General features: G+C 39.5%; 1 protein-coding gene across 6 annotated transcripts in view; it reads left to right on the top strand.

Moving 5' to 3' along the window:
* The window catches only part of LOC127419230 (zinc finger and BTB domain-containing protein 46-like), a 112,942-nt gene that overhangs the window by 68,486 nt on the left and 24,113 nt on the right, over positions 1 to 20,343 (top strand). For 5 of the 6 annotated variants that reach the window (XM_051660469.1, XM_051660468.1, XM_051660471.1 and 2 more), the window contains 2 exons: positions 10,138 to 10,407; positions 17,664 to 17,893. In XM_051660469.1, the coding sequence (XP_051516429.1) occupies positions 10,138 to 10,407; positions 17,664 to 17,893 (500 nt within the window). The remainder of the gene's footprint in view (positions 1 to 10,137; positions 10,408 to 17,663; positions 17,894 to 20,343) is intronic. The other variant, XM_051660474.1, reaches the window with a different exon arrangement.

The following is a 20,343-nucleotide window of genomic DNA, read 5'->3' as shown; positions in this document are numbered from 1 at the left end:
GAATGGGCTCGAATACCCGATGGCGAAGGTAAATCGCGCACTTCTTAAGCACTTGAAATTGCATCAGTAAGCTAATAAAACAGCCTTTGCTTGGACACCGAAACACCCCTGTCTTTTAACCCTCTGGGGTCTGAGGGTGTTTTGGGCCCTGGAGAAGTTTTGACATGCCTTGACATTTGTCCTTTTTTCAGTTGCTTAAAAACATATTAATGGCTAAAGTCTGATAACACTGTATTCAGCACAAACTGGGCTACAATAATATGTGAACAACATGTATGTATGTATTTTTGAGAAAATAATGTTTATTTGTTGTTTTTGAAAAAACTAAAATTTTAAGTCACTTAAATAAGGCCATATAACACATACTAAACATTTGTTCACAAGACTTTTGAGAACTGGATATTGTAGCCTAGAGTTTGTGCTACAAAAATGATGTGAAAACCATCCTGATCACTCATTCATACAAAACAATATAGTCATTTAACTTTTGTAAGACGCTTTTAGTAAAATATGTACATGTTTATATAAAATAGCATGTCAACTAATATGTAAGTAAAACTAAATGACTTAGTCATCCGAAATTGTATCCTCGGCTGGATCAAGTCGCTCTTCAAAATGCAAACGTTCATTGGAGTCCCGCTCTTCTTCTGAGGAAAATGTGAACTCTTCCTCACCTGCGTAGGGTGCCATCTTCCAAACACACAGAAAAGTGAATGAGCTTGATGTTTTTTAAGGCACTGTTGGGGGCGTTTTCCATTTGCATTGATTGTCTCAGCACATTACCGTATGAATAGCGCGCTCTGCTGGTGGGTGATCACATTAGCGATAATTAGTTGAGCCAGGAGAAACTGTACATCGCTTTGTTTCATACAGATTACATTGCAGGAGAATATTTGTTTTAAATTTGAATTCTTTTATTTAAAAGTAGACATTTTAAGCTTTCTTTAGACATATGTTTCATGTTTGTCTGATAAGTATTCGCAGAGTTTCAGTTAATTTTTATGACGTGTTTCAGAAAGATGCTCGCGGAGACAGAGACGGCTGAAAGCACACCCTGTTTATTTTCTTTATTTTACAAAAGCACAAGGTTTTGTTGTTATTGTGAGTGCACACAAATAAAAGTAGACCCTTTATAGTTTCTAATGATGTCTTACACTTATCTGTATGCCCAAAAATGACGGAGTATTTTAAGTTGTTTCTGCTGTTATGAGGAAAAAATCCAGCAGGACGTGCCGGCATGTCCGTCGACCCCAGAGGGTTAAACAATGCCATTGTTACTAGAAGGGCCGTTTTAATAGTCAGAAACTTATAGTGACTGTTGCCAGCACCCAGTGGAGCACCTGAGCGCCGCTAAAACAAAAGATAAATCCCATAAGGGAACGCGGATGAGACGAAAAGGTCTAAGCCTGCGTACCCGGCACATAAAACGAGAGACAAGAGAATGTCTACCGTCAGAGGCTCCATTGATAAGTGCATGCTCAGCTGCTACAGCAGCAACTTAGACTTTAAGTGTTGCCGGGGAAACTCCGGCCCCAAAACACTCTTGCAAAAAAGCCAGCACTGTACTGACAGGACAGTGATCTGGATTTTCACCTTGCGCTGAACACCAAGAAGCAAAAATACACCACTTGAATGTATAAAGCTTCCTATATGATGGAGATCTAGCATTCAGAATGGTAACAACCACAGTGGGGGATAACCCATTATTCAAAAGAGCACCCTGTTGTGGGGCCATACCCATAACTTCCACAAGTCCGGCCGCTGGTGCCAAATGCTGCCCAAGCCTGAGACAGTATGACAGTATTCTGACTGGAATCTCCCAAGGCATTTTCTCCAAGAGAGAGATCGGAGTCGGAAACCTTACTTGAGATGGCCAAAACGGCTCCACTAACAAAAGCTGAATTGATCCTCTCGAACCCTCTGCAGAACTGCGTGCAGCAGACTGATTGGTGGGAACGTGTAAAGACACATTGTCAGGCACTGATGCGCCAACACATCAATGCCCAGTGGTGCCTGGGGCGAGAGGAAAACCAGAGGGGACAGTGTGATGTCTCGCTCAATGCGAACAAGTCCACTTCTGCTCTGCTGAACCTTCTCCAGATTTGTTCCATAATCTGAGGATGTAATGTCCACTCTCCGGGCATCAAGCCCTGTCTGGACAGGAGATCCGCCCCCAAATTCAACCGGCCTGGGAAATGCACAGCTTGTAGAGACAGCACATTGTCCCGTGCCCACAGAAGAATGTGATGTGTCAGTCTCAGCATGGCATGAGAATGCACTCCTCCCTGGTGATTGATGTAGAACATCACTGTCCTGTTGTCCAACCGGATGAGGACATGGCTGCCCTGAATCTCCGTGAAAAAAATCTTTAATTCAAAACACGGATGCCTTGAAACCTCATGCATTTTTTGAAGTACGTGGTGTCAGTGCAAGTCCAAACGAGAGAACGCAAAATGTATATGCTTGCCCCCGAAAGCGAATCTGCGGAAGCACCTGTGCTTTGGTGCAATCTGAATGTGGAAATAAACGTCCTTCAAATCTTTTGTCACAAACCAGTCCCCCAGCTGCACTTGTGAGATTGTTTCTGCATCAGCATTCTGAATTGACATTTCATTAAAGCGAAATTCAAACATCTCAAAATCCAGAATGGGAAGCAAGCCACCTTTCTTTTTTTTTTTTTTCGGGACCATGAAATAACGGCTGTAAAAGCTGCATTCTTTCTGAGAAGGGGGAATTTCCTCCTACCTTTATTGTATTTAGGCATAAATGATGAGCACCCTGAATGTATCTACAGCAGGGACGCTGACAGAATAAACCTTTTCCCTGGTATTTGAATGCGGAAAAGTGTATGAACATGTTTATTTCAGAAAACTGGTTAGCCACAATGGCCCGGCATTCTTTATGGGGGGACAACATGTGGTGCTTATGTTCACTGTTTTTTTTTTTTTTTTTTGTGTACACTTGTGTTCTATGAACATTGAATTCTGTTATGCATGTCTCGAAACCCTGGGTCATGGTGACAGAGGCTGAATTCAGGAAGCTTTTTTTTTTTTCACACCCTGGCAAGCTGTGGGGGAAAACTGAACCATATTCTGGTTGTCGGACGTTCGAGGTGCGTACAACGGCAAACTCATCCTGATACTGACTGAAGGGCAAACAGGAGAGAAACAGACACGTTTATACAGTTTAATTTCTTTGACTGAATAGGGGCTTATCCTTCGTTACACAGCAAGCCCGTCAGGTTTGTGTGTAGACTTATTTTTATTATACATTGAACTATATTATGTGTGCCCCGAGACCCTTGGTCATGGAGGCAGAGGCAAAACTCAAGCTGACAATATTCAGTGCTCGTTCACCAGTGTAAATTACGGGGGAGGCTGAGCCTGCAAAACCATAGTGTGTAGACCCAACAGCTGACTGAAAAGAACGACGTCCATGCCGCCACCAAAAAAATAGCAGTGCGCGTCTCTTGTCTCACAAGAACGCCTGCGTGGTCCACGAATGGGCAAAAGATTAAAAAAAAACTTGTTAAAATACCTTGCATCTCCTGATAGCATCCCAAAAGAATAATGGCACCAATGAAGCGCTCGCACATTGGTTCACCATCACTCCATTGGTGAATATTCTCTTATTCCAGCCCCCTCGTTCTGCGGCCGGGCTCACTGGTCCATGCATGATCCCCTCCACCGCGAGTAATACGCTTCAAACGAAGAGGGGAGAGAGAGCAAGGCCGAGGCTGCTCCTCTATTGCCTTATTCATGTGCATTCTCCCAGAATGACACAGAAAAAGACAATAGGGACAAAGGGACCAATTTGTTTCCTTACCTTCAAAGACGAATTCTTTCATACAGCGTTTTTAATAGTGACGGTTCAAGACGTGCATGGTAACTCTTTCGCACACTTGTTCACCAGAAAATGGCCACCGAGTTAGGCCTCAAAGCATGTCCGACGAGACTCTCGTTTTCACTAAAGGGGAGGGCGACAAACACAAGGAAGAGTCCAATGTCCGTTCGCACTCCAATCTTCTCAGACAAAAAGCTGAAAATCCCAAACTGCCCCTGCACACGGAACTCCAATCTGGTGGCCGTGGAACTGGAACAAGTGGGGGTAATGCCTCATGGTGAGAAATTGCGAGCCTCGAACAGCGCCGCTGTCCCATCGGACCCTTGTAATGTTTGAAAAAAAATAACATTATAATTGCTCTGAAATTACGCTGTATAAAATGACATGAGTCACTTCTTAAATTCCATCCTGTGTTGCCGCTCAAAAGGGAGAATAATAATGATCCTCGCTTCGATGTGACTTGTTGGTACAACATGGGCCAGACGAGATTGTGCAGTGAAGAACAGATAATATGACTCTGGCACCAAAGCGAGTGCTTTTATGGAGCCCGTGATGTAGCTCCCTAGTGGCGCCACTTAAGTGCCACCAGCCAATAAATTGCCGTGATTGTACAAGGCCTTCAGACCACGTGACACTCAGGGTGTGTCCCAATGCGATTACGCGGCTTGAGTTCCTACGAAAGGGAACTCTAATAGGTTTTTATAGGTCTTTGTAAACTGTGGGTCCATCTGGTCCTACAGGGACTCTTAGGCACTGATTGAATTCCATTGAGACTTATATGTGCTCCTGCCAGAATGGTATATGTCATACTGTATCATTAAGTGCTTGAAGACTCTCTTCTAGGCTGCTATAGGGCTTCATAAACTTCTGTAGTCCTATTAATTTGCTGTAGATGCCTTTTATAATGTGTTGAGTGGGACGCAATGAATGGTGAGATGTTTGAAAATGCATCTCAATCACAGTGAAGTGGAAGAAAAATCTGTTTTTGCAATTATGGCAATCCATTGATAGTGTGTTGGCTTTAATGGGTTTGAGTTGGGTGAGGGATCGGGGCAGGGGGGCAAGACGCTTCCCTCTTCATTTGTGGACGTCGAGTCCCGGGGCATTTGGGAGCAGTAGATCTATTTTATTGATTGACTCCTGTGGACTCAGCCCACAGATGTAAGGTGAACTTATCTAATGAATTCCTGCATCTTCTCCTCACTCCCCCAACTTAATTAACTCTGCCTGTGTGTGTTTGTGTATGCCAGTGAGTGTGTATATGACCTGTCCACTCTTTGCTCATTTCTTTCTCCTGTTTATTGTTTTTTTTATTTTTTTATTTTTTTTACTTATTTGTTAACAACGTTCCCTTCCTGTCCACAAACAGCATCTTTAATATTCGTTGTCTTTGGCCACAGTCTGCATAATGTACCTCTATGCAATCCAAGGCCATGTGTATTTCATCATTTCTGGAGTGGTGTGCAGAGATGGGGAGGGTGGCAGCTTTCGAGGAGGTGGCAAGTAGATGGCTGGGGACTTGTTTGTTTGGAAATGGGGTAATTATTTAGATATTTTGAGGGACTCTCGGGGAGGGGATGGGGAGAGAGAAGTTTAATTTAATTATGTATGTTTATTATATTTTCTTTTTTTGTTTTCTTTTTGTGTGTGTGTGTGTGTGTGTATCATTATATGTGACCACAGGGGTGTTCGTTGGGGGTCAGGGTGGGGTTGGTGATTGGGGAGGGATATTAGTGGGGGTTAAATGGTAAATGTTTAGTCGATGTGTATGTGTTGTGTTTTTCTCTGTTGTGTATTTTTGAATCAATAAAAAATGTTAATTGAAAGAAAAAAAGAAATAAATGTCCTGAAAAAAACACGTTTCTGTGATAGGGGTGTAAATCGCAAGTTTCATCACAATACAATCCTTTATAGATTCCCTTAGCCAGCAATCCGATGTTTGCCGAAACCTCAAAATCTGCCGTGATATGATTTTGATTCGATTCGATTCAGGGGCCTGAAGGTTGAAGTTGCTCCACAGTGCTTTAATATAGAAAATTCTCAAGTAGAATTTAAATGTGTCACATGCGCCATGATATCAAGGGAAGCCCGATTTAATCACGCATGTGAGCTGCTCTGCTCCATCCTATCACCAGAGCTCGCATTTTCAGGGAAGCAAATGATCATTGCCCACAAGTGTAGCCAATCAAAAAACAAGTGGGCAGCTCTCTGACAATGCTATGAGTTTGGGGTGGGATTACCCGTTTGTTTAGCCAATTGAAGACGGGAGGGAGTGTTTAAATTTGTTTTGGTGCCAGATGAGCTGGTTTGAGTATTTCTGTAACTGCTGATCTCCTGGGATTTTCACACACAACAGTCTCTAGAATTTACTTCAAATGATGCAAAAAACAAAAAAACATCCAGTGAGCCGCTAGCAAACTAATATATATATATATGATTGTTTTTAAAGCTCTAGATCAGACAGGGTCAATTGAATGATGGCTGCCACCATTAACACACCTTCTCTCTCGCACACATACACATGTGCTTACACACACCTCTCTGAATTATTTGTAATCCGCTGATTTAAGTGGAATGTTCCCCTGAGGCAACTGAGCTAAACCCTTCACACTCACACACATACCTTGGCAGATATTCATGAACACACTTTTCTTATAGAAATGAGTTGCTGCTACACATAATTTTTGAATGAGAAACATTGTCTCTTACAATACACATGAATCTAATAGAGACTAATTAAATGATATATTTACATTTAAAATTGTAGATATGGACTCTTTTTCACTCTGTCCCTCAACTTCCTCACATTTCTACATCTTCCACATCCTCTCTCTTGTTCCATTTCACAATTACTTCATTCGGCACCTCAGTACATGCAGGCTTTTTTTGTTTTTCTTTGCTTGCTCTGTAATTGTCATTTCTGAGGCAGTAAACTGAAATGTACTGCCAAATTCATATTTTTATTGGCATACCTGTTTGTTTGTTTTCTAGTTTTTTCTAAGGTGATTTAACTTAAATTGTTTGTCAAGTCAACAAGTACTTTGTACAATACATATTGTTCTAAAGCAGCTTTACAGAAAATCATGCCTGAGCATACCGAAGGTTACTGTGGCCAGGAAAAAAAAAGTTAAGATGTTAAATAGTGGAGGGAGAAAAACCTTGAGATGAACCAAGTCTGGCATTACATATAATATACATATGCTAAAATATCTTAATTATCATTTTATCTTAATTATCTAGTTACATAATATGTGTAATGATAGTTGTTTTCATTGAATAAATTATTATATTTTTTATGATGTTAATAAAATAAGAGAGTCAAGATGTTTGTATACTAATTGGAGGATTTGCCAAAGTTTGAAAGGTTAGTGGCATCAAATCTTTGAGAGGTATTCAGAGTTTTGTTTGAGGCACTCAGAAGCAGTTAAACTAAAGCAAAACTGTATATTCAGCTTTGTTTTCTGCTTTATGCCTGTGAAGTAATCAGAACTTAAGAAATTCTGATCACAAAGTCTTCACACCTTAATGCTAATTTTTTGGTGTTTTCTGTACAGCTGGTTGTGGACCTGCACTACTTGTGCAAGATTTTGGTATGAGTTTTTTTTTTTTTTTTTTTTTTTTTTTTTACCATGTTGGTTTTTTGTATTGCGTTATCAACTATTTCCATTGCACCTTCCCCTAAACTGCACATAAAGACAAAACTTTGGTTAGTCACTTTATATGTCAGTCATGCAGTCTCTTCCTGTCTATGTGGGAGGGAAATAAGTCTATTTTGGGCAGAGTAAGCTGCAAAGTGGACCAGACTTTATGTTGATAGTGAAAAATCTGGCATCAGAAATTCTAATCCATCACAGATCCAGCACAGAGATTCTAACAAAAAAACAATAATATGAGCATGCTTTTTAATGCAAATGTTATAGGAACAGAAGTTGGTTTGAATGATGCAGATTGTTCTTCTTGAGTGGCCTTCTTGTGAACTCAAGAGGTTGTGGACACCAGAAGAAATGATAGGGATCTTTATGGGGTCATTGCTTCATAAGTGTCTCTCTCTCACACACACACACACACACACACACACACACACACACACACACACACACACACACACACACACGTTGGTGCGGCTATCCTTATTCTCCATAGACATAATGATTTTTATACTGTATGAACTATAGATTATATCCCCTAACCCTAAACCTAACCCTCACAAAAAACTTTCTGCATTTTTACATTTTCAATAAAACATCATTTAGTATGTTTTTTTTTTTTTAAGCGATTTGAATTATGGGGACACTAGAAATGTCCTCATAAACCACATTTATAGCATAATGCCCTTGTAAATACCAGTTTGTAACCTAAAAAAATTTCCTTGTAAACCGCCCACACACACACACACACACACACACACACACACACACACACACACACACACACACAGTCATGCTGGTACAGTATGTCTCTTTCTTTTTCTCTCTCTCTCTGGAAATGAACCGAACCCTGCTCTAAAACTCTTAAGTTGTGTGTGTGTATGTGTGTGTACAGGTTTCGCTATATTTGTCAAATTATTGAAAATCCTCACTAATATAGTGAAACTTGTTGAAAACCCACTAGTGAGGACATTTAATGTGGTCCTCACTAGTAAAAAAAAGGGCCCATAAATCATGTTTAGCTTTAAATCTACTGATGTGCACATGTTTCTGTGAGGGTTAGGTTTAGGGGTAGGGTAAGGGGATAGAAAATATCATTAGACTGCTATGAAATCAATGGAAGTCTATGAGATGTCCTCACTTATATAGTGAAACAAATCTGTGTGTGTGTTTGTTTGTGTTTGTGTGTTTGTGTGTTTGTGTGTGTGTGTGTGTGTGTGTGTGTGTGTGTGTGTGTGTGTGTGTATGTTTATACTACATTGTGGGGACCAAAAACAAGTTTGTGTGTGTGTGTGTGCCGAGAGATGGGGTTTCTAACATTCATTATGTTATATCCCCTCACACTGTCTCCATTTCCCTGTCTGTTTTCACAGGCCCTAGAGAATACTTTTTTAACACAATGCATGCTTCAGAGTTAGCTGTGTGTGTGCGAAAGAGCATAAATGCATATTTTCTGGAAGCGTGCTGACTTAATGTAAGGTGTAATTTAGTGTGAAGGATGGCAGGTTGTGAGTGGGTCTTGCTGTGCTGTAACCGAAGTGGTTTGCTGGCTGGGCCGTCATTCACACCACTTTTAGGCTTGCGCTGATCTGAACTCGAAGCGCCTGCTCCGCTGACAGCTGTTTTGAAAAGCTCCTCTCCTTTAGGCTGTCAGTTTTGTCTAAACAAGCCTCTCTTTCTTTCTTCCTGGTAAACATTTTTTTGTACTTGTTTTCATTTTGTGTCTTGCCACTTTTTTTTTTTTTTTACATTGTTCTTGCAGTTTGTACTTCTTACATCCTAGCAATCATCTTTGTCTTTTGACAAGAGAAGTATGTGCATCTCTGTGTGTATGGGTATTTTGGCAGAGTATATTGGGTACACTTTATTGTCTTAATTTGACAGAAGTTATGAATTGGAAGGTAAACATTCATTTGTAATTATGTTGTTAGGTTTTTTATTATTATTCAATTCTACATAGTTTAAAGAGATTGGATTGCAATTATTTTTTTATTTTATTATTTATTTATTTTTTATCATTTGCTATTTCGCCTTAAAGACAACATGAAATCCAAATTGGAGTTTTGGGGGTTTTAGTCAATGTCTGTAAGCTTTGAGGCTTTGCTGATGTACTCCTAAAAGTTGACAAAATTATCTTTTAGCAGATATACACATTTAAAATTTACAGTCTTTCTCTTAAAAAAAAACGGACAAAAAATATTGATGACTCATCTTGCACTGCACAGATTTTTGTCAAATCAAATGCTCTCTGGAATGTGAATGTCCCTTTCCCTTGTTCCACCCAGCTGACTAGCAAGTACCAAATCATGGTTCACAACTGTGACATAACTAAAGCTTTGCAAGTTGCAAATCATGTATCATGGTTGTGGCATAAAAGTGAGGTGTCCTTCTTTGTGCCCCACCCACACTTGACATATCAACACAGTAAAGAAAACTTTCCTCATCAAGTGATTTTATTGGCTCTTTAAAGATTAGCCTTATCCGAAGTCAATTAAAATGATGTAGTAGAGCACACAAAACTTACACACACATTGATCTGGGCCTAAAACTCATAAGGTAGTGGCCAAATTCCAATCTTGTAATGTGTGTGTCTATTTGTGTATGCATGTCTTTAAGAATTCATTAACACTCCTCACTTTCCTCTCAGGTGCAGAAGTGACAGAGTCCAACATCTCAGACAGTCGAAGTGAGCGTATGGACCTCCTGGTAAAGCAGGAGGAGGCCGCAGCGGGTGATGGGGACTTTCAGCCCGGGGAGCGGGATGAGGGCACAGCCCAAGAGAGAGGGAGCTCGGTGGCCAACCTGCGTGCCGCCCTCATGAGCAAGAACAGCTTGCTGTCTCTGGGGGCGGAGATGCTCGGAGAGGAGAACTCGCTTCTGTTTGACTACCTGCCCAAGGGAGGACACTCTGTCTCCCGTAAGTTACACTGTGATCTGCTGCTCTTGCTCATAGAATCCTATAGTGATTCTTAGGTTCTTATAGAGTCCCGTTGGGACTTGTATGTGATCCTGCTAGAATAGTGTATGCTGTAATTTAAATGCTGTCATTTGCTTGAAGACTCTCCTAAAGTTTCTTATAGGTCTCCATAAAGAATGGAGTTTTCATAGTTTCCTATAGGGACTTTTAGGTCCGTATAGAGTTCCACTGAGGCTCATATGTGCTCCTACTAGAGTGGTATATGCTGTACTTTATGTGCTGTCATTGAGCACTTGAAGACTCCTGTAGGTTCTTGTAGGTCTTCATAAACCATGGAGTTTCCATAATGTCCTTTAGGGACTCGTAGGTCCTTATAAAGTCTCACTGGGGCTCAAAAGTGCTCCTGCTCAAGTGGTATGTGCTGTACTCTGTGATATCATTGAGTGCTTGGAGACTCTCCTATAGGTTCTTATACAGTAGGTCTACCTCTGTGCCCCTATGGATGTTTTGTAGATGCCTTTGTGAGTGATGGTATCCTGGTGTGGACTTGCAAGGACCCCTTTGTTGTCTGTAGTCTCTTTTTTATGAAGTCTTATAGATTGACCTTGCTTCTCAGAGAGAAATTTTGTGTTTGGACGTTCTTGGGCAATAGTGTAGATGTGTGTGTGTGAGTGTGTATCACAGTGTGCTCATAACAGCTCTGGATGAATGCAAGACAGTGTTTGAATGGGCACATACTGAAGGCAATGTTGAATGTACTAGTTGAGAATGAACTAGACTTTTTTGGTGAAGTGTGCGAGTTATAACTTATCTCCTCCTAAAACTCCTTTCATTGCACCAAAATTCATAGAAGCTTTGGAACCATCAAACCAATTTCTGCCTACACTCAATCACTTTGGTAAAGTATTGGATACATGTGGATCTGTGTGTTATGTGTTATTGAAAGCTTAGTTTTTTGTGAATGTGTGTCTCCTTCTTGCCCTCACTTCTAGCTCTCATCCTCTACTGGGTTGGTAATTATCTCTTTTGTCTTTTTAAGTTCAGTCTTCTGAATAGGAGAAGGAGAACAACTCTGGACTACTCCTGTTCTTAAAACCCTTAAGGCAGACCCAAGAGTGTGTGTTTGCTGAACTACATTAAGTTTTAATGGCCACTCTTGAGGATAAAACACAGTTGCTATCACTCAAGCCGTAGGAGCTTTTGTCTCCCAAACTTTAGCTCAAATATAGAGAAGCATTAATCTGATTATCTCACTCATATACAAATCCTGCCTTTCACCTGCACTGCCACAACGCTCCGGTGATCTTTACTTCTGCTGTAAAATCGACATGAAATGTTTTCACTGCCGCAATGTAACTTATGTCCAAGTTAAACAGGATGATCAACCATAAATTGATTTTATCCATAGGGAATTAATTGGATCATGAAAAGGTTATTTGTATGGCAAGTGGTTGGAGGAGAGGAGTTGAAAATTGGTTTTTGGTGATGACAGCCAAAAGTTTATGAAGAAAAACTCAAATGAAATGAATTTCTTTGGAATAACATGAACTGATAAATCTGTCATTATACATGTTCCTGGTCTGATTGTGAAAGTTAAGAGGGTCTATTTTGTTTCATGTTGACTTTAAAGAAAAAGTTATTTTACTCATCTCCATGTCATTCCAAACTTGTATACCTTTCTTTCTTTCATTGAAATTTATTTTTTTTTTTTTAAATGTCTGTATCTCACAAAAAGCTATTGTATGACTTCACAAGACTTGAAATATGGCACTTGTTTGGACCATTTTTATGATGGTTTAATGGTGCATTTGGGTCATTTTTGAAACGTTACAGCCCTAGTCTTCATTAGCTTTCATTATATAGAAAAAGAGTGGCCAGGATAGAAGAAAGTAAAACTGGTTTTAAAATGACTTGAGAGGCTGTGAGTAAATCATGACTGAATTCTTATTTTTGGGTGAACTACCTTTTAAATGTCCTTTTTTCTGTTTTTGCTCATAAAAGTGCAAGATGACACTTTATAATAAGGTTCCATTTGTTAATATTAGTTAAAAACATAAGTTAACATGAACTAACAATCAACAATACTTTTACAGAATGTATTTATCTTAATGTTAATTTCAACATATACTAATCTAATTTTAAAATCTAAAGTTGTATGTGTTAACATTAGTTAATGCACTATGAACTAACATGAACTAACAATGAACAATTGTATTTTATTAACTAACATGAATAAAGATTTATAAATGCTGTAAAAAAAATTTAATGAATGGAAACTTATTGTAAAGTGTTACCACTTGCAATATTTAATGAAAATCAGGGAAGATTGCAAAGATGTTGAAACGTTCTACATGAAGAGACACTTATTGAACTCACCGAGCACAAACACTCACAGGCTCTCCGGAATGTGTAACCGATCAACCAATTACCATTCGGGGATGGCCACCCCTCTAAAACAAACAGCGCTTGTTCAACCGTGCCATGCTCACTCTGACGGATCACTAGTCGCCCTCCTCTCCCAAACCTCAAAGTGGATTTGTTGAAGTCTTGGGGAAAGGAATTGATTTGATTGAGTTGAGCGGGTCACGACAGGTCCCCTTGCGTCCTGCAGGCTGCTGTGATTAACCCAGATTCTGTGTCATTGGCTGATCCTGGGTCAGATTTGGCATTGCGATTTGCTTTAGGTGTGTGTCTGTCTTCTCCACTGATCTATACACACTGACAGCAGGCTGACAACCTGTCCTCTCCACTGCCACTGACAGAGTCTCAGGGGACTGTGTGTTTGTGTACTGATACACTTATTTGCACTTACTAGGAATCAGTGAGCTGTTCCTAAAAAGGAACAATCTACACACTCAATGCGTGATATACACAATAAAAAAATACTAGCAAGATACAATACAGTGTTAATCAATGTCAGAAATTAACTTTTATTAAGAGGCTGTATTTGTCCCTTAGAATAGATTTTCAGAGACATTTCTTTACCTTTTTGAGGGTTGTCATGGATCAATTAATTGCGTTTCAAAACCAGAGACTAAAAATTAAATGTTCGTTCCGGTTCCACTATTCCGCAGACTCCTTCCAAATGGTAACTAGTTAGAACGAAGTAAAAGAACGGTTAATAACGTCCTTTTTAAAATGTCAGTACTGCCAGGGACTGAAAAAAAAAAAAAAAAAATCATTTCGGTTAGTTCTGAGCAGAAACAGTATTTTTTCGTTCTGGTTCCGCTGTTCCACAGCCTCTTTTCAACTGTTAACTAAATAAAAGAACGGTTAATAATGTTCTTTTTAAAATAACATTACTCTGTGCAAAGGATACGTACGCTTGGTGAAATATCAGTTGCGGTGTTTCCAGAGCTCACAAGAGAAACAAGGCACTTGTTTTGGAAAAACAAGCTCAAAATAAGGGACTTGCCTCACCCAAAATAAGCAAATTAAGCGATTTACATTTTTTCCCGTGTGGTGGAATTTTCAGGATAGAAAACATAAGTATAGTGTACAGTATATACATTATATAAAGTAACACCTTTTCAATAAATGTATTCTTTTGTTTGGACAAAAAAGCTTTTTGTTGGCCGAATGATTTTTGTTTTTTTAACATTGTTTTTTAAACTAGCGGTTTCCTTCAGAATTCAGAAATTTACTGTGATAAACATGTTGGTCTTTTGGTTTTATGAAAAAAAAAAATGATCGGAACAAAATTAACCAATTATTAACTGGTTACCAACATTTAAAAATTAATGTTTTCACTCCGGAACAATTGAAAGGGATTTTGTTTCAGTTTTCGGTTACGTTCTGCAAATAAGTGTTTGTTTCCAGTTTTTGTTTCTTGAAATGTTTGCAGTCCCTGTTCAATACACTATTTTCAATTTACAATATCTCCTGTTGTGGCAGCATGTGTTTCTTTGTTCTCTTGTTGTTGATCTATTGATGTACTTTAAGATTTAATCAAATGTCTAAAAATAGTGATTAGTAATTCATCATGACATAGAACAGATGTCATCTGAATGTTTGGTTATTTTTCTTCTGAAAATTCATTTAAACTGACTTGAGCATGTACCTCATTGGATTTCTGTAAATGCTCACAAAGAAGGTAAAGCTGTCCTGCAGTTAAAGTATTTCTACATTAAAATGAACAACAACTCTCAGAAGTAGATTCCATTTAATTGGGAAAGCAACCAAATAACATGTTACATTATAAAGATAATTAATGCGAGAGATGTGAAAGTAAGTTTACCTTTAAACCAAAGTCTGAGACAAATCTTCACATACTTGACCTCCTACCCTAACTTTTCCATTGTCCTGGACAACAGTTGGTGGTTATTAGGCCAGAGGTAGATGATACCCACCTCACATCCTATCAAATCTGCACCACATTGTTTTCACTCATTTGCAATCAAAAGCACCTTTTAGAATTAGGTTGATTTCCCAAAGAAAAGAAAAGTCACATATGAGATCTCTTTATTATCTCAAATGTTTATCCTAGAGAGCAGAAAGATTAAATGGAGAGCAAATGGAGACTTTTGCTTAAAGGTCAAAGTATACATCGCACAACCGCATTGCGGATCGCTCCGCGCACTGTATGCTTGACGTAAATTTCGTCATAATCCTGTCCACCTGACAGTGCGCCGGCCTGTTTTTCTTGATTTGATGAACGCAGTCATCGTCTGTGTGCATCATCGGCGCATGTGCCGGTCATTGAATCCACTAAAAGAGTATCAAAAAGAAGTTGTAGCGGGCATGCGTCAAACGCGTTCTTATTCGCTCGAGTTTAGAAGAGTATACTCACAAAGTCTACGCGGCTGACCGCCGCAAGCCGATCAGGAACAGTATACCTGGGCCTTAAGTCTCTAGCTTCTCAGATTTTTATCCTGAGCAAAAGACCCAAGTACTCTTACAATTGTCTCCTCTAGAGTCTTAAAAGAGCTGTGCTCAGATTTGCCAACATACCAGTTTCAAACATTTCTCACCAATTTCTTCCAAGATTAAATTATCTGAGTTGTTATCCACATTCAATTCATTCTAATATCATTTATAGCTCCATACTCTTACTGTCAACAATTTTTTACTATTTGTATTTTTTCTAGTGAATTTAATTTGAAATATCTGAGACAAAGTTATTACTGAATTAAAACAAAAATGGGAGATCCATACAATTTTTTTTAATTTTAAAAGAGCAACCTCTGAGCAATTTTTCTGTGAATTTTTAATAAGAGGATAACAGTGGACTGCTCACATAGGTTTACAAAGGCAGTTAAGTTCAGTGATTTCAAGTGAACTTTCTAGTGAACCACAGGTTCAGTTTCAGTTACCGTTAATTGACATAGAGGAGTTTGCAACAAAGGTCAGCCATCGTTGAGTATCAGGTCCAGAATGCAGCGAAGGGCAACATGTTACAAACTGTGGACTAGAGGAAAAAGAAACCAAGATGAGAGGGGGATTTTCTGTGTGTGTTGGATGGGAGTGGATGGTGTTGGAAAGGAGAATTCAAGGAATCTATTTGTGGTTGTGCTTTACTGTAGCGTGTGCATCTGTCCACTTAACACTTAACCAACAACTTTGGCATCTTCGCAACAACAATACTCCACAAAAATAATTTTATTCTGAAAAAGGAGTGCTCGAAAACACACATATACACAGACACATTTACTTAGCTATGCATGTCAGATGCTATGGTTTTGTCAGATTTAGCTCACTTTTGGGGACAAATTTGTGCCTCTTCACACAGACAAGAGCATTAAAGCAGCTCAGACAGAATGATTTTCACATTCTGTCAATTCAGATTTGATTTTAACATGCAAACTTCAAATATAAAACTTTGGATTAAAGCTAAACTTTGTAAGATTTTTTTGTTGGAAATGAACAACATTTCATTAATGATCAAGTACACCAACAATCCGTCTTCCAAACCATGTTTTTGCCTTACCCCGCACTATGGTAAACCTATAATAATGATTTATATTTTAGAGCTGTCGGGATGGATTTGGCAGGAAATTTAATACTCCCGTCAGTAATCTGTGCGTGATTATGCCATTTCCGTAAATAAAGAAATGAAGGTACAGAGCTATTATAGGCACGTGTGTATGAGCGGTGAAAAGTGTGGTAGTAGTTTGAAGCTGAAAGCTTGTAGCCACAACACACGAGCAACACTGACCGTGGATCATTCAAAAAGGCAACCATCTGGGGAATTACCCATTTTCAAAATAAAGATACCTCGAACCGAGAAGAGTCTGCAAGTAAAAAGGGAAAGTGACAGAGCCCGCCGACCCAGAGATAGAGTTTTTCTTGCTCAACAGGTAAAATATTTTATTTGACCGATAGTTAGATAGCGTTAGCCACTCTAATGGGGCATTTTATTATGGATTGTGGTACTGTAGTGCTTGATTTCATTTTCTAGGGAGGACAATAACTAATTACTAATTACCTGCTAATAAGACATATTTTTTGGATATCTGTCTTTTTATTTATTTGGGGGGTTGTTGTTAGTGACATTTGCTCTGATAAATTGATCACCTGTAACCATGGTTACGGTTCTACTCAAAACATCAGATTCATCTGCGCAGAGCCAAAGCCCAACTGACGTAATAAACAAAACAGTGTTCCTCCGAAGTAACTTGCACTTCAACCGCTAGAGGGCCAAAAGTTACATAGTGTAGCTTTAATAATCTATTGATCTGACCAAGCTGCTAAAATCTACAGTAAAAGTGTAATTAAAAACAAACCATTCGTCAAAAAAATAAATAAATCACATTTGTCCCCCAGCTGGTGTAAATATGTATCATGTCTCTGAACCGTTGCAAGATCATGCTCCGGTTGAACTTTTTGTGGTTAATAGGTTGTGTATATCCTGTTTGATCCTTTGCATGGATTCTGGCAAGTTGCCTGATGTGGTTTTAAAATTCCACCGTCATTTAAAAGCTTTCCTATTTCTTTATCTCTCACAGTCACACACACACACACACACACACACACACACACACACACACACACACAGCCATCCCTTGTGTGTGCACGTGGGTGGATGGAGAAGAGCTCAAAAAGAGAGCAAGAGAAGCCAAGCCCTAGCCCTGCTCGGGCTCCATTACACTATTTCTTCATATCTTCCCTCCTCTTCCTCTCTGGTTATAAATGAAGTGGCTTTGTTGCCCCTTGCCCCCTCCTCCTCTTCCTCTTCCTCCTCCTCTCTCTGCTGCTGTGTGGAAGATGGCCGCTGGTCTGAGAGTAGGTGGGTGAGACTAGTTTCCTGTGCTCCTCAGGGCCTCGTTGCTCCAATGGCAGCGGCAGCTCCCACCATCCAGGGGCCCTGTTTGGTAGCAAATGCGGGGCGTCTTCGTCTTCTCCTCCGTCTGCTCTTCCTCCTCTTCCTCTTCTACTGCCGCCTCCACCATCCATGCAGCGGCCCCCAGGGGCCGTCGTTCTGCCGCGATCTGGGGGCCCCACAGACAAACTCTATGTGGAACGGGCCCTGGAGGCCTCGCCCACTGAGGTAAGTCCAACAAACACACATTAGACCACTCATATATTATTCATCTCCCTTTGTGTTTTGATGAATGTTGTCTTAAAAACTGTCGAACATCTGTAGATTTGTTGCCTTTTTGCATTGTTTCTGCTTTTTCTTCTGTGTATGTCAGTTTTTTATCTTTATTTCTTATTTATGTTCACTCTTTCTTTCCATGAGATAAATTAGCCTAGAATCTAGAATTAACTTTTTGCCAATGGAAGCAGAATTCAGTATATTTACCAGCCATAAGTACAGTATTTATTATTGGCCACAAAACTGTATTATGTACTATATATATATATATATATATATATATATATATATATCTTTTGTCCCTTGGCAATGGGATCATTTAGACATTTTTCCATGCTTAGTTTCAACCACCACAGAAGACGCTGATAATAAACATGGAGAAGGTACGCAAATGTGAAAGCCACCCATGTAGCGCATGTTCACAGACTAAGAGTCCCCTCCCCCCCCCAAACCCAACTCAACCCCAACCCCATCGGATGACTGGCAGGGTGGGCCCAACAGAACTGTGAGCCCATGTGACCGCGAGGTAACTTAATACGCCCCTGCATAAGAGATCTCAACAATGTCTCGAACTGTGCTCAGATTTGCCAAGATACCAGAGTTTGCAGTCAGTAGTCAGAGATTTTAATATGAACTCATTATTAGGGATAATTTAGGTGTTTTCAATTCATCGCGTAATCATGGCAAAATAACTCTATAAAATAGAGTTATTTGCCATGATTTCGCTAATACTGGGCAGCGAATTTAAAATATGTGGTTTATTAATTGAGTCCAAGTGACTTTGCCCTTTGCACGCATATCTGTGTGTGTGTGCACAGTGTATTTTTGCCCTCGGGTCTTGTCCTAGGTAAGGTTTGTCCATGTGCATCAGCTGTGCTCATTGTCAGTTTAGTTTCAGTTTCCGTTTCCATCAAAAAAAAATTAAGAAACATTTTCTGTCTCCTACAACGTGCATGGCTAAGGTCTGGGCTTGGCTAAGGTCTGGGCTTGGTGCAGGCCAGTCAAGTTCTTAATTTGTTATTATTTATTGCGTGACCGAGCCCTATGCAAATACTCTGTAACAGCTGTTATGTTTCACATTTTCCCTATGCTGACATAGCGCTGTTTGGGTGGAGTAAAGTTAAGATATGTGGCTTGAACAACCAAATTAATTTACACTTGACCAAGTTTCGAATGTAATGTGTCTCAAACTTCCTCTGGAGCTATCCAATCAGTAAAAACGCATAAAGTGACCAAGTGTAAATACCCCCTTTATGACAAACAGCACAGGTCATTGTGTCACTAGCAGTTTACAGTATATGAGATGAGCCAGTCGACAGTGAAATTGCACTTTTCACAACAAGAAAAAAAGACACTAATGATTTTGTCATATTTTAATTTTGGTGTCTTAATGCAAGAATAATTCCACATATGTGTCTATAGTAGAAGTTCGCTTGCATTGAAGTCCCTTTCAAGGCAATTCAGTCTACTCAGCGGCCACCTTGGGAACACTTTCTGGCAGCTACTTTCTATGGATTCAAGCGGAATGAAAATACAGCTCCTATCTACTTGAATTGGAAAAGACAGAAATCTCCAAAACAGTTGGTCAAGATGACAAGCAAATAACATATTTCAAAGCCGCAATAAAATCTGATAACAAAATGTTTTTTATTTTTAAGGCTGGTCCAGTTAATGTGCATTCTCGAGTTAATTGACAAGTGCTGTCTGTATCTAAGAAGTGATCTTTTATCTGTAATGCAAGACTTCCTTTACTTTTGATATTTATACAAGTGCTCCTTCTCAGCTAAAATGTCTCTGATTGCGTTACTTTCTTCATCGAGTGTCGGAATATATATTAGTTTTATTATTTTATCTCACAAGTTGCCTTACACCATGTGTTACAGTACGTTGTAGTTAGTAATAGTTACTGGCCAACTTAGTGACTCTTTCTTTATACTTATCATAGCCAATTTTCCCCCAGATTTAGTGCTTGGTGAGTGTTAACTTTGGACCTTGGATGTAAGTTTAGAATGCATATCATCCTCTATGTGCGTTCAGCACATTTGCCATTCCAGGGACTATAATGAAGACCCAGCAGCTGAGAATCTTTTGATAAGTGGGGGATCCAAGTGGTCGTAGAAATCATGCGAATGTTAAACTCTCGGACAATAAGAAACCAACGCATCAATCTCTGGTTCACATTAGACATTCTCGAGAGGAAGACTAATGGGTTGTGGTCTGTATACACAACAGTTGGAATGTTACTACCTCCTAGGTATACTTCAAAATATTGAAGTTCCCATACCAATGCCAAGGCTTCTTTCTCGATGGTACTATAACGATACTGTGGTTGCGAGAACTTCTTAGAGAAGTAGTAAACTGGATGATCTATACCAGATGCATCTTCTTGCAATAAGACTGCA

This window comes from Myxocyprinus asiaticus, chromosome 28 (genome assembly GCF_019703515.2).
Source record: "Myxocyprinus asiaticus isolate MX2 ecotype Aquarium Trade chromosome 28, UBuf_Myxa_2, whole genome shotgun sequence".
Classification (NCBI taxonomy): domain Eukaryota; kingdom Metazoa; phylum Chordata; class Actinopteri; order Cypriniformes; family Catostomidae; genus Myxocyprinus; species Myxocyprinus asiaticus.
The sequence above is the reverse complement of the archived record's forward strand: the minus strand, read 5'-3'. Positions and strand labels throughout refer to the sequence as shown.